The sequence below is a fragment of the Phalacrocorax carbo genome, chromosome 8, assembly GCF_963921805.1.
Source record: "Phalacrocorax carbo chromosome 8, bPhaCar2.1, whole genome shotgun sequence".
Lineage (NCBI taxonomy): Eukaryota > Metazoa > Chordata > Aves > Suliformes > Phalacrocoracidae > Phalacrocorax > Phalacrocorax carbo.
The window spans coordinates 24400523-24414970 of NC_087520.1; the positions used below are offsets into that span (position 1 = coordinate 24400523).

The 14448-nt window shown below is 51.8% G+C and overlaps 1 protein-coding gene and 1 non-coding gene across 2 annotated transcripts in view; both read left to right on the top strand.

Annotated features, from left to right (window-relative positions):
- Positions 1–14448, top strand: part of VAC14 (VAC14 component of PIKFYVE complex) — a 65887-nt gene that overhangs the window by 5063 nt on the left and 46376 nt on the right. The window contains exons 3-10 of the mRNA XM_064459218.1: positions 1937–2104; positions 2527–2589; positions 3638–3745; positions 4524–4633; positions 5617–5723; positions 6617–6751; positions 7036–7188; positions 9230–9290. Coding sequence (XP_064315288.1) covers positions 1937–2104; positions 2527–2589; positions 3638–3745; positions 4524–4633; positions 5617–5723; positions 6617–6751; positions 7036–7188; positions 9230–9290 — 905 coding nt within the window. The remainder of the gene's footprint in view (positions 1–1936; positions 2105–2526; positions 2590–3637; positions 3746–4523; positions 4634–5616; positions 5724–6616; positions 6752–7035; positions 7189–9229; positions 9291–14448) is intronic.
- On the top strand, positions 8264–8334 carry TRNAG-GCC (transfer RNA glycine (anticodon GCC)). The gene has a single exon. It is a non-coding gene; the product is annotated as a tRNA-Gly (tRNA).

The window sequence follows — 14448 nt, forward strand, 5'->3', positions numbered from 1 at the left end:
CTATTGGGCTTGGCAGAAGTTTTACTTGCCAAAGGCATGGGTTAATAAGTCCAGTTCTGGAGGTGTTACATTGATGCCCCTAGCAGGGGAAGTTGGCTGATTTCTGTCCCATTTAAGGTCTTTCTCTATAACTTCCCTCTTGTTAACAAGAACAGGCTCCGTAAGTTGCCTCCAGGGATATGCCAGAGCATCCAGGACCCTGTGGAGGGGACCACAGACTCTGTAGGCTCATGGCTCCATCAGGCTTTTGGGTCAAACCATGGGAGTGGTTTTTGGAAGCACCTGCAAGGGAAGGAGTTGTTTTGGTCCATAGTAAGATGTACATCAAAGAAAACAGAGGGCTTGCGAAGAGCAGACTGTGCTTGTTGGAGGAGCTATGAGGTAGATTTTAGTTCATTTATTCCCCTTCTAATGAGAAGCATGATCAGTCTGAGTGGATGTTTTGAAGCCTTGTGGCTTTTATATTAACTGCCTTTATGTTGGTGGCTGAGGGCTTCTGAGCAGCACTTGTGTCTTTTCCTTTTGTTAAAATGCAGAGTCTCTGCAAAATTCTCTTCCCTGGGATATTAATGCTCTGCTCTGCCCTCAGCCCAGGCACATAACCCACCTTCTCCTCCTGCACAGTATGGGGACAAGCACTCCATGCTGCCAGCTCTGCTAGTGCAGCTGGCTCTGGTGGATGAAGGAGTTGCTTTAGATGGCCTTGAGGGGCACTGATAAAACACAGAATTCAACTCTTTAGTCTGCTGGTTTGCACATTTTTAATTTTCTTGTTGTCTGCTTTGCTAGGCACTCAGGAAATGCCAGCCTGTTTCCCCAAAGTACAGGTTTTTCCCTTCAAAACAAGCCAATCTCCTGCCTCCACCTCTGGGTTTGTCTGAAACTCCAGCTGTGCCAGTGAATCCTTAAGCTGAAGTCCTCTGGGCTGGGGAGTGGCCTCATTAATGGCTATATTTGCTTGTGGGCAGAATCAAGGTCAGCCTAGCATGGCTCTTCCACAGTGCAGGAGGACAAACTTCAGCATGTAAAATTAATCTTATCTAGGAATCAGAGCCCTGCAATCACATCATCTAACAGATGTGTCCAGCTTAACTCTGCCAGCTGTGGTAGCTCCTTGTCTGTAAGCAGCTGTACAGGCTGAAGCGGCTCCTCATCTGGTAGTTGGAAGCACAGCTGAGTTGGTGTTTCTGGAGACAACAGGGCAGGAAGGTGCTTTGGGGACAGCTGAATGTCTTTTTGTGAAGCCTGTATCACCATCTCCTTCACAGTGCCCAGCTCCTGACATTGCAAAGAGTAGCCCAACAGACCATGGGCTTCTTTGCTTAACTGAAGGTGCAGGTAGGCTCAGTCCATCTCTGTCTTGGGTGTTCTCTCTGGTCCTGGAAACCTTGGTAGGTTTGTGCAGAAACCAGCTGCAGAGTGGGATAAATCCCGGCTGCTGGCTGACTGCTGCAAGGGCTGGTGACTGCTGGCTTTGCTGGGGTTCTGCCTCCTCTCCTGACTGCAGGGCAGAGGGAGGCAGAGATGGATTTCTCCATAGGCGGGTTTCCAGTAGAGATGAGCGATGTGCAGTGGGAGGCGGCCCCTTGTGCTTTGAAAGGTGCTCGGAGCAGGTGGTGAATAACTGCCCCAGCATCTTGCACATCTCTGGGAGTCAAAACCAAACACGTACAGCTGCAGTAATTGCTTCAGTTGCTGATGTAGACTCCCCTGAAACAATTTCTCAGCCTGCTCAGGTGACCATCACTGTACCTGAATAATAAAATTCAATAATTTCAATAATAGAATTCAAAAATCTATTAATAAATCCTGTCTAGCATAGGTGCACTTAAGCCATTATGGGCCTGAATTTTTGCAGTATGTTCCAGAGCAGCAGCATCTCTTCCCTCTCCCTCTGGCATGGTCCTCAACTAACCAGTGTCCTCCTGTCCACCAGGACTCTGGGCTCTACCTAAAGGAGCTGATTGAGCCAGTGCTGACGTGTTTCAATGACGCCGATAGTCGGCTGCGGTACTATGCTTGCGAGGCCCTCTATAACATTGTCAAGGTTGCCAGAGGCTCTGTCCTCCCACATTTCAACGTGCTCTTTGATGGCCTCAGCAAGGTAAGAAACTTCCTCTCAACCCTCACGTGTTTTTACTTCCCATGCTGGAGAAGTAAGATTTGCTTTTTAGTCCTCGTCCACTACAGCTTTGTGGGGTCTGTAGGGTCAAAGCCATGTCTGTGTATGCCTGCTTTTGCAGCTTATCACTGGAAACTTGTATTTCTCTGCCACTCGAGAACATGGCTGCTTGCCCATGAAAACCTGCTGGGGGGAAGCGATGGGTGTTTGATAGCCCCCTTAGGAAGTCTTTCAGGAGAATTTGTTGGAGCTTAATGACTGGAGATAAAGTGACTTCTCTGAGTCCATCCCTGTAATGCCAAATGAGAGCAACAGTCCCGTGAGCCTGCTGGGAGCTCCACTTCAGAGCGGGGAACAGCCCTGGGACCCGCTGTTGCAATGGCTCTTGTTTCTGTTGTTCACAGCTGGCTGCTGATCCTGACCCAAACGTCAAAAGTGGCTCTGAGCTCCTCGATCGACTTCTCAAGGTATTTTTCCCCCTCTAGCTGAGAATCCTTGGTGTAGGCTGCAGGCATGTCCTGGCTGGAGACATGTCGGTCCCTGAGGCTGCAGCTGCTAAAACCGCCCAAGCTCAGTCCTGTGGCTACTGTCAAAACATTTCTTTTTCTCACTGACTGTAGCCTCTTAGATTGAGGGTCTGGTGGCAATCTCAGGCAGCTGGGTCGAGGGGCGGGTAGGTTATCACAGTGCCACATGTGCTTTCAGCTCTTGGGAGCCAGGTGTCTGGGGAGGCAAAGTTTTAGTCCAAGTAGGGTTGCAGCCCCATCCTAGTTAGCAGAAGGGCTGTTCCTCTGCTTTTTTTCTCTTGCCTAAGCAAGTAGCAAAGGGAAGTGAGCAGAGCTGCTCTGCAAGGAGTAGAGCTGCTGTTTTGGGGTAGGTGCTTGGTTCCTGTTCCTGTTCTGCCTGCCAATGGGCTTTTTCTTGCACAGACCTCCCAGTTCCTTTTCTGCTACTTGGAGGTAAGTAGGTCCCTGCTAGGTCCTGCTCCACCTTGCTCCTTCTCATTAGCACAGCAGTTAATGTAGTCTCAGCATCGCCTGCTGAAAACCTTCCTGCTGGGAGATCTGTTCCACCACGCTGGTGCATGAGACTTAGCCATGCAGCAAAATCCACCAAGCGTGTAGGAAGAGTTTTAGAAGAAAGCCCAGGGACTCTCCCACCCCTGACACATATTGTTACATCAAAGATGCTTGCTCGTGTGTGCAACACACCACTGAGGCATGAGTTGGAGATGCTCCACCCTCCTCCTGTTCAGCCAGGCTGGCACACAGCAGGCAGAAGTCTCCCTCACTGGATCCCGCTCAGCATTAGTCCCTGCCCAAGGGAGATTACTGGCTCATTGCCTGAACAAACCTCATGATTCCTTCTCCCCAGATCTCCCGACCTACAGACCCATCTGTCAACTGTTTGTCATCTTTTTCCTGTCATGTGCCTTAAAAAAGGCTGGGTGGGGGTGGCTGCGTTGGCGGGGGGTGGTGGTCATCCCTTCTAACACCCCCTGCTTGGGCTTTGCAGGACATTGTGACGGAGAGCAACGAGTTTGACTTGGTGGGCTTCATCCCACTGCTGCGTGAGAGGATTTACTCCAACAACCAGTATGCCCGCCAGTTCATCATATCCTGGGTAGGTACGCATGGTCCTGCACGTGCCTGCCTGTCCAAACTCCAAAATACTGTGATCTATCACCATCTCATGTCTGGGCAAATAGCAGATGTCTGCAGCAATGTGTGAACCCAGGCACCTGAATTTGCTTGGGCAGGTTTTTAAGCCAGCAGAGTTTTTCACCTGCTTCTTTAAAATGCCAGCTCCATGTCACCTTGCTGTTGCAGTCACAGGGACTTCATACTGCACTTCTGCCGACCTGCTTCAGGACTTTGTACACCAAGTTAGAAAATACAGTCAAAGTGTTGCTCATATAAATAGATATACTGTGGTCTAGAGGATACAGCCTCCCAGGGGACAGAGCCAGACTGCTTTCCATCACCCAGCTGTGATGGAGGGATGTTGCTCTCTATTTTCACTTGTTTTCTCCTTTCCCTGTGAGGCAGAAGCTCTCAGTGCCTGGCCAGGGTCTAGGGAGAGTTGTGTCCCTCTGCAGTCTCTCTTTCAGCCATACTGTTTGTTGTCCCAGATCTGCCTGCATACGTCTTAGCAGTTGTTCTGATCCCTGCTCTGATTTACAGAGCTGTGATTGGAAATGTAGCAATGCTGCAGGCTGATCACCTGCTAGCCCAGCTTCTTTCCGAGATGGGCAACTCCATGGTGTTCTCTTGTCCTTCTTCCCCTATCCCACACAGCTCAGCCCTGAATTCCTCAGTATCACACCCAGATTTGTGCTGGTGATGTTAGTTCACTTCTCCAAAATTCTCCTCTTTTCTTTCTTATTCCTCCCCTGAGCTAGATCCTGGTCTTAGAGTCTGTGCCTGACATCAACCTCTTGGATTACCTGCCAGAAATCCTGGATGGGCTCTTCCAGATCCTGGGAGACAACAGCAAAGAGATACGGAAAATGTGAGTGTGGAGGCTGGCCGGGTGTGAGGGCTATGCGTTTCTCACCATCTTAATTTGTTTCAAATTCTTCTATATAACTGCAGTGAAACCCCATGTGCACGGTGACATCTGGAGCATTCTGGCTGGCTTGGTCAGTATATCAAAGTGTCCTTGGCAAGGGCCTCCCTTCCCCGGCTTGTTGTTGCCGGAGTGGCTGTGAAGGACACTGTGGTTTGTGCTGTGGCGCAAACTGTTTTAGCTTGGTTTAGACCTTGTGACCAGTATCGGAGCCTCAGAGGCTCACATGTGCTTCTGGGATGGGGTGTGAGCTCTGCATACAGGCTTTGCAGCTTCTGAGCCTCTCTCTCAGCAAGGTACAGCACTAACCCATCAGACCCAACCCCAGGTGCAGAAGAGGAGCAAGCCTTGTGAGTTTGCTCCTCAGATCAATTGCCGGTCTCACACTGAGATGCATTCTGAAGCCAAGGAGCACCTGGGTGTTCTCAAGAAGGTCAGAGGATCTTGGCTCCTTGCTCTGGGAGAGTGTAACTGGTCCTGTTTTGTAGGGCACAGCTAAGTGGTGAGATTGGCCTGGGTTTATCCCACTGCCAAGCTCTACTGGATCCTCCCTGGTTCTTTGTTTCCCAGTGTCCACATGTCGAGGAACAAGCCCTGAAAGCTTGTCATCTGCCCTCCTGCTCCTCTCTGTGCTCCCCATCCCAGGCTCACCTCGATCCTGGCAGAGCCTGTGTGGCTGTTGTGAGAAGGGGCGCGGGGCTCCGGGCAGTCATCAACTCCATCCTCGCAGCTGTGTGCAGTCTCTGCCTTGGAGCAAGATGTGCTTGTCAGTCTCATCCTTCCTGGCCCTGCCGCTGCGCAGAGGCCCACATGCCATGCCACCAGCATCCTTTCCATGCATGCATGTAGGCTGATTGCTATGACTTCTCTGTAACTTCTCTGTCCAAGGCAACTGAGTGCTAACTAGCTGCTCTGCCTCTCTGCAGGTGTGAGGTGGCTCTCGGGGAGTTCCTCAAGGAGATCAAGAAGAACCCCACCAGTGTCAAGTTTGCAGAAATGGCCAATATCCTGGTGATCCACTGCCAGGCAGCAGGTGAGTGTGCAGGACAGAGCTGTAGCATCCGCCTCCAGGTCTGCAGTGCCAGGCATAGGTTCAGGCCAGGAGTTTTCCAGTGGGCTGTTCAACAGCTTGGCCACTTGCACTTTCTTTGCCATCATGCATGCAAACCCCGCTGAAAGGTGAGGACAGGCATCTCTCCCATGGTTGACATTACTGCTCTTGTACTGCTGATCTCCCAGCCTCAAATAATGGTCTGGCAACCTGTCGAAGCAGAGGTGCCTGAAAGTAAAATACCTGGCTGTGGAGGGCACCAGTGCACATCCAGCATGTCTGGAAGAATCTCCCTAGGGGTTTATTTTAACCTTTGAGCTGAGCTCACTGAGGTTAAACCGCTCTTTAAATGTTGCTGAATGGGAGTAGGTTTTTTGTGTGGTAGAAAAATAGAAATAGACCGAGACTGCTTGCTCTTGATTAAACTGATACCCAATGAATTTACACTGTTTAAGCCTAAAATCTGGCCTTGCATCAGCTGACTGCCCCAGCAGTGGTCCCTTTTCCAGAACTTGGGGAGGTTAATAAACCCCCAGCTCTAGGAGCGATGCTTGACCCAGACACACAGCTGCTAGAGGTGTGACAGTGGAAATTAGGAAGCTTGGCAGAATACTTGTAAATGAGGAAACCTGGATTATGGATTGAACTGCATTAACTCTGAAACCTAATGATTGTGTTTAACCACAACCTCACTGCAGATTCAGGTCTTATCTGTCTCCTCTGGGACTAAACTGTCCCAAACAAGGATCTGTCTGGACTTTCAACTGGATGGAGCAGAGGCAGCTCTCTGCTCACAGGTGGTCCTTGGCCTGTGGAGTTTGCTCAGCTGCCAGTGCTTTTCTTTCCCTCACCTTTGCTTGTCCCATGTCTTACAGATGACCTGATCCAGCTGACAGCCATGTGCTGGATGAGAGAATTCATCCAGCTGGCTGGCCGTGTGATGCTGCCTTACTCCTCAGGGATCCTGACTGCTGTCCTGCCATGTCTCTCTTATGATGATCGCAAGAAGAGTATCCTTGTAACTTGGAGCTGCTTCCACTCCTGCTACAGCAACCTGCAGGGGAGTGCCTGTTTCCTGCCCCTGGGGTGCAGGGCCAGCTGCTCAGCTGGAGAGAGCCAGGAGAAATCCTCCCACCGAGTCCTAAAACCTGCACCGGCCCTTTGGACATGAGGGGGCTTGCAGTAGCTGGGCTGGGTCAGCCCTGGTGGGGCTGCAGTGGCTTCTCTGTGGCTGGCCAGATGGGGCACATAGCCATGTGTGGGTCTGAGTGTTCCTTACACCATCTCCACTCAGACATCAAGGAGGTGGCGAACGTGTGCAACCAGAGCCTAATGAAGCTGGTCATCCCAGAGGACGATGAAATGGATGAGGCCAAGCAGTCAACAACCCTACCAACAGAGCCTGCCTCAGAGGAGTCCCTCTCCAAGCCAGAGGCAGCATCCAGCGGTGAGTCCTTGTGGGTCTGAGCTATTAGAGGTGTGAAGAAGATCAAGGGAAGGTCCTCAAGAGAAGTTACTGGGTTGGTCCGGTGTCCTAGGGCAGCTCAGGGCACATGGGACCTCTGTGCTTTCTTTGTGCCTTGGAGTCTTGTTTCACCAATGATCCTCTGCTGACACAGACACTTTTGGTGCTGTCTGCGTAGCAGGGTCACCGATCTGGCCTGGAGCCCAAGCAGTGCTGCATTTCCTGGTGAGCATCCCCATCCCCTCACTGCACTGCACTGCACTTCAACTTAGTCATTAAGTTGACCTGAAAAAGGCCATATATAATTAACAAATTAGTGTCTACTGCAGAATGTGGGAAGAGAATAGCCCACCTGTCCTGCAGTGGCTGGTTTGCGAGGAGCTACCATCAGCCAAAGCAGAGCTGAGAAAGCTGCGTTACTCCTTGAGAGCATCAACACATGTGTGGAGGATGTGTATGTTGGGGAAGGGTAAAGAAGAGAAATGAGAAGAATTTTGAGTCCTTTCCAAATTCATGGTGATCTTGAGACCATCATGCAGGTATTGTTCCAGTCCTAAAATTTCCAGAACAGAAAAGGCAGAAGCTTGGAAGTGTGGTGGGAGACCTGGAAGAGTGTTCAAGTGAGACAAAAGTAAATAGAGAGGGTCCTGGCGGACTGATACCTGAAAACAGAAGTCAGAAGTAAGAAGGCTTTAGCCTTCCAGCATCCCTTTGATGCGGTTGTTCTGGGATGACTAGATGCTACTTCTGGCACATCTTTGTTGTCCAAGCATGTGAAATATGTGCAACATTTAAATCACATGGGCTAATCCATTTTATTCTGGGGCTGCACGTTCAGCCTAGTGCTCTTCTGCAATATGTCCGCAAGTGGCTTTTGCAAAATCCTGCCATGAGAGGGAGCAAGAAGGTGGGGATTAAAGGTCTGAAGGGTTTTATTGTACAACAGCAGCAGGGTAAAAGATGAGGAGGCAGGGAGCTGTGTGGGTCGGCAGGCAGGTGGCAGGGTGCAAGACCAGCAGGAGCAGGCAGCCAGGGTGTGCGGGTAGTGGACAGGGCAGCATTGGTGGTTCAGTGGTAGAATTCTCGCCTGCCACGCGGGAGGCCCGGGTTCGATTCCCGGCCAATGCAGCAGCTTTTTTGGAAAGAATGGAGGGGAAAAATGTAGTGCAATAGCACAGCAGCAAAACATGTTCTTTTTTATTCCTTATTTGTCCCAAGAATACCCCCTTTTATTAAAATCCATTGCACAAGGGCTTTAAAACATCAACAGAAAGTTTAATTGTTTTAATCTCTACCCCTTTGGGGTCAGATTGAACCTGGAAGCAGCCAGGATCAGATAAACCTGTGATACTTTTGCATCACAAACTCTCAGCTCTGCTCCCTGCTTGTGCTGATGTGGCAGCACTGTGCTGTGTGTGAGGAGAGGCAGTTGGCACAAGGGGACATGAACAGCCAAATTCATCCTGTCATGCTTTGTCACTGTGCTTGTAAGACCCAGGTTTAGCATGGAGCAGTGGTTGGAAGGCTGTTTGGATCGCTTGGCTTCCACATAGAGTCATGCTGTGGGAGAGCTGGCCAGGTGGAGGTATCCTGGGTTGGATTCAGCCTTTCCTGTCATTGTGTGGTTTCTCTGGGCATTGAAATCTGGATGATGGAAGGCAGCTCTGCAGTTTTGAGCTCCTTCTTCAGGAATGATTGAAACCATCAGAAGGATGTGTCTGGGCCTCCATTACAGAGGGGGAGATGCAGTACGGGGCAGAGGTCTGAAGCTGTACAGCCTGTGTTTTGCCAGATGAGTGCAGTCCTGTACCAGCTTTGCCTGGTACTTTTAGCAATGGAGAAGAGCTTGACAAGGAGTGTAAAAAGCACACTGCAGGCAGAAAGGATCCTTGGGGTCCCCAGACCCTCAAACAGTGGCTGGTGGTGTCTTTGCAGAAGGTCATGCAGCTCTCCAGCCTCCCAGTCCTGCTCTCCACCTTCCCTGCAATCCCACTAACTGTGGCTCCTTTTTATCTGCCCCCAGGCTCTCTGGATGCATCTGGTGACTCCAACTTCAGCAACAGCAGTGTCTTCACAGTAACCAGGTAGGGTCTGTCTGTTGCTTCAGAGGGGCTTGAGTAGAAGAAAAGGCTTCTCAGAGTATAGACGATGACTGACAGATGCTGACAAAGCTACGGGGAAGGATGGTCTGAGCTGGAAAGCGGTTGGGGTCCCCTGGCCATAGTGGAGTGGATGACTGGGGATGCTGTAGGAGTTGACTGCTTCTCTCTGATGCATTTGCACAAAAATGTCTTGACTTCATGGCAAACTGAGGTATTTGCCCTGCAGGAGATATTGCAAACCCCCCAGGGAGGTCTGGTGAGGCAGCAAGTGTCTGTGCCTCAGGGTTCTGCACCTCACCTGTCTTCAAGCCCCCATGGTTGGGCACTCCAGCTGAAAGATAGGGTGAAAGTGGACGGTTGACTTGGTTATGGCTCTTCTAGCTTGGCCAAAATAGGAGGCATTTGGTTCTCCCCTGCCTTTGCAGAGGAATGGTGGTAGGGGAACAGCGGTTTGCTGGTCTGCCAGAGGTGCAGAGACCTCATGAGAAGGTGGTATGTGAACCATCCAGGGCTGGCAGAAGAGCCTGGAGAGTGCTGACCCTCCTTCTGGGCACCGCAGCCCTCCAAGCTGCAGTCCTGGCAGCCCACCACGGCACGGTGCTGTGGGGCTGTACCTGGGGCTGCGCCATCCAGCTCCAGCTGCCGGAGAGGCGAGGGGTCTCAGCAGCGTTTGCTGCCAGCCTCTCCCCCTGCGAGCCGTGCATGGCCTTAGTCAGCCCTGCACCTGCAGAGAGCAGCTCCGTGCCCAGCACAATCTCTCCCTTTACCTCATCTAAATCATCTCTCCTGCAAATACCATTCTTCCCATCCAGCTGTCAGTGAATCTGGGGACAAATCCATCTGCTCTTATAATGCATCTTTCCTTTCCTTCTGCTGCCTGCAGTCCCTTTCCTCAGAAGCTGTGATCTCCAATGCTTTCATTGTGCTGATGCATATATTTATTTGTTGTTGTGGTCCCCAAAATAGGATGCCTTACTCTAGGTGTATCCTCCCTGCAAGGCTGACATGTGATGCCCGTCATAATGCATCCCAGAGCAATGCAAACATTGGCTTTTCAGGTTGATGATCTGGACCCCTCCATTCCTTTTTTGCACTCCTGCAAAGCCCAGCAACTCCCTCATCTTAATCATGCCCTTAATTTTTTCCTCTCTTGAAAGTACAGACCTTTTTTTCATTTGCACCTAGATTTTTGTGACTGCTGAATGGTTTTCCCTGGCTTTCCTGTGATTGTTGCGTCCTGACCCTGCTCAGCCCTTAAAGTTTAGCAGGTGCAGAAGTGGGTGTGTGTTGGGCTGAAATCAGGAAGGGGAAGGAAAAGGAGAGGTGCTATGTCTGGGAGGAAAAGTGATAACTGCATCTCTGTGCTGGAGAGTGGGCACCTGGGGAAGAGAAGGAGTGAAGACCAGAGGGGGACAGAAACAGGGAGAGCTGTGGTGACTTGGTCACACTGTCACCGAGAGCCAGGAGGAGAATGGCTGTACAAGCTGAAGTGGTCTGCCAGATCCCCAAGCACTGGCAAAAACCATCCGGGACAGCAAATGAGACCATTCGTGTCTCTAAGAGTCCTGGTTTTACAGAAGCACTTGTTCTTGAACCCTCCTAAGCCCTTTCTAAACAGGGGATGCCGGGCTTTACCCTGGGGCTTACCTGCCCTGAAGCTCATTTCCCCATCCTGTGTGACATCTCTGCTGGCCCAGCATTGGGACCTGGAATATTCTCACCATGACACCCATTGTGGGGAACTGGCAGAGGATTGTGGGGGCTGTACATGGCCAACAGGAGCCCTGGATGTCTGCCTGGTGATCTGTCTGTTGCTCAGGCTGTCTGGCTTGGCCCTGGAGCCGGAAGAAAGCAATAGCTGGCACCTGTAGCCACTTGCAGCTGTAATTCACACTGGGGAGCAGGCAGCTGCCTGCATGCTGAATGCCCACTGGGTGTCAAGACAAGACCGCAGGAAACCATTGCATTGCTTTGAAAAGCTGGGAAGTCTGCAAACGGAGGAAGTTGCAGCTGTCTTTTAAGATGAAGTCACTCTGCTTGTGTTTTTGTTCATTCCCCCACCTCCTTCCCCCAGTCTCCCCTGGCGAGCGAGTGATGGAGCATGGTCCAGCTCCAGGCATCCAGCTCTCACGCCCCCTTCTGCCCTCCCTGCACGGATGTCTGCAGAGGGATAGCGCTGCAGCAGTGGCAAAAGGAGGAGGACCTCGGTCAGCAGGGGCAGAGGATCTCATGGCCCGGCATCTGCAGAGGGGCATCTTCAATGAAGATGCCATCCAAGAAGATGACGAGGTCTGAACGCTTGATAGATGGATGCTGGGCGTGTTCCTATGGGCACAAACTGACATGCACACTCCCCCTTGCTGCTAAAACATGCCGTTGGCACTCCAAAATGCTTCCAGGGTAATTGCCAGCTTCCTGGTGACATTCACTGAGAAATGGGAATCATGTCTGTGCTGGAACAGAAACTGCCTCCTGGGAGAGCCTGGCTGCACAGGGCTGGAGGGGCTGCAGGGCTCCCTGTGCAGGTGAGGGTCCCTGCTTCCAGCTTCTGCAAAAACCGTCATTGGAATTGGACCAGAACTGTGTTTCAGAGGTGCTGGAGCCTTCCTGTGGCCTAGCTGATCCCACCAATGCTGTGATTGCTGGTGTGAGCCCAGCTCAGGAAGGGGAGGTAGAAGCGTGGCTGCTGGAGCAGAGCCCAGGCTTCCTTCCATCAGTATGAGCTGCTGCAGAAGAAGATGCAGACATCTGTCTTGTGTCACTGGACCAGAACAGCTGGGAAGTGCCTTTTAGGTTCTGCATCAGTGTTTCATTACAAGACCTGGATGGTTTGAGACCACTTCCTAATCCTCCCATCAGGTAGACGGTCAGGCATGGCTGGCAAACAGTTAGCAGGGCTGCCTGAGTTAGGTGCATGGCATTTGGACAAGAGTGATAGGACCACAGTCCCTCACCAAACTTGGTAAGGGACATGGGTGCTCCAAAAGAGCCTTTGTGGTCCTTCCTGATGCAAAGAAATCTTCTTGTTTTGGGTGGTGTTCAGCAGTACGTAGACACTTAAAGCTGCCTGTTGCTCTGCAGAAAGGGTGATTTGCTGCCATGTGGCTGAACTGCCCAAGGCTGCATTTAAATCTGACTTGTAAAGGTGGTAGTTAGGGCTTAGTACAAAGCTAAAATTGCTGCTGCTTGTCTCATGCTGGAAGTCGCTGTAGCCCCATGCCCGGAGCCTTGCACGCCTTGAGGGTGCAGCCAGCGAGCTGGGGAGCTCATCAGGTGGTGAACATTTGGTTGGAGGGTAGGGACAATGCTGGGTGCCCTGCAGTACCCAGGGGATGGTTGGCTGAAGGCAGCATGATGGCGTGTCTTGAGGTCACACACCAAGCCCACCTTGGAGTCCCATTCTCCAGAAGCTTTTCTGGTGGAGTCTGCCTTGCTGCAACTTTTGGGACCAGGGTGTCCAAGGGAGGGTCCTCCTTGCCCTCCACTCCATCCTGGAGGGAGGGGATGGGTTCTCTTCACTGCTCCCGATGCGCCGTCAGGCAGATGAGCTGGAGGGGGACCTCAGGCCCGCTGCCCCAGCCCTTGTCATGGTGATGTACAGCTCGTTGGACTGGATGCCTCTGTCTAGACCTTAGCCTCATTGCTTCCCTGGGAGTTCAGCCTGCACTGGTGCTGCGGGCACTTCCAGTACTTGGAAATCACAGTAAGCAGAAGGAAGCCAAGAGCACCAAAATGAGAGCGATGGAAGATGAGAAAGTGACAGCTTGTGAGACCAATAGCAGAGAGGAGATATTTACCTCCTGGCCGCTGGCTCAAGCTCATTGAGTAGCACAGCTGCCAGCCCATATGGGAGCTGCCCTTGTGACTTGAACCACAGTGAAAGAACCTGGATATTTCTACCCTTGGCAAGGCTGCTTAAAGGCTAGAGCCTGGCCTAGACCTCAACCTTGTCTGAAAATGGGGTCAGGAAAGCAGCTGGTCAGGCAGGAAGCCAGGAGGGAGATGGCAGCTCAGGCATTGGCAGAGAAAAGGTGACTGCTGAGGAGAGAGATGGCAGAAGCCCTTGAAGAAAGGGGAGAAATGAGAAAATGAATTTATAAGGGACATGGGGTGAAAATTATCACTGTGGTTTGAATGCAGTGGGAAAGTGAGCTCTGTTCCTGTGCTAGAGGATGCTTTCTGAGATGGGGGATGTGCTGGGGAGTGGGTTTCCTGCTCCACCACTCACCTGGAACAAAGGGTACCAGTACCTGGAGGTGAGAGCCTGGTACAGTCCCCATTGTTACTCAGTTCACCCTAAAAACATGTTCTCGCTGTCACAGGTAAACCACAGAGGCAAGTGCCAGGGCCGCATTCATCCTCCAGAGGACAATCTGGGGTAGTGGGTTAGATAGAAGCAATTGCATCTGACGTCTGTCCTGCCGCAGATGCCGGCACTGGGAGCTGGCATGGCAGGCCCAGAGGATTGCATTAACGCAATGCCATTACCGCTGCTCCCACTCCGCACTGCCTGGGGATTAAGGAGAGCCGGGGCAAGCTTCAAGCCCTGGAAAGGCAGCAGCCCATGGGAATCTGGTGCGCTCCATTGCAGAGATTTTTTTATCCTAATTTCACATGTTCATTGGACCTTTTGCCTTTCAGGACGGCGCCCTGGTTTTGTGCTGAGTAAAGGAGCTGTTTCTCTGCTGGCAACCCCCCTAAACGGTTTATCTTGGCTGATGCGGGGAGACAATAGCCAGCAAGGAGCTTTGCCCAGCTGCCACCCCTTTTAGCAGGAGCTGAGCCCAGCAGAGCCTTGGGGTGGTGGTACATGGCATGGCTGGGGTCTGGCTGACTCGAGGTGAGCCCAGTGCTGCCAGCCACCTCCTGGGGTCAGCTCAGGTGGATTTTGACTTGAGCCACCCAGGCTCTGCCCACAGCCCACTCGCATGTGGTGGCTACCTCACTGGCGAAGGTGTTTTCACGAGCAACTTGGGCACAAGCCAGGCTGCAAATGGCTTGTTGCTGTGCTGAGCCCAGTGTCCTCCTCTAACAATACCATCCCGTGTCCTTCCCACCTGCCTTGCAGCAGCACGGAGCTGGTGGATGTGACAGCATCAAGGCCACCTCTGAACTGGCCAGCTTCACATGCTGCTTCTCT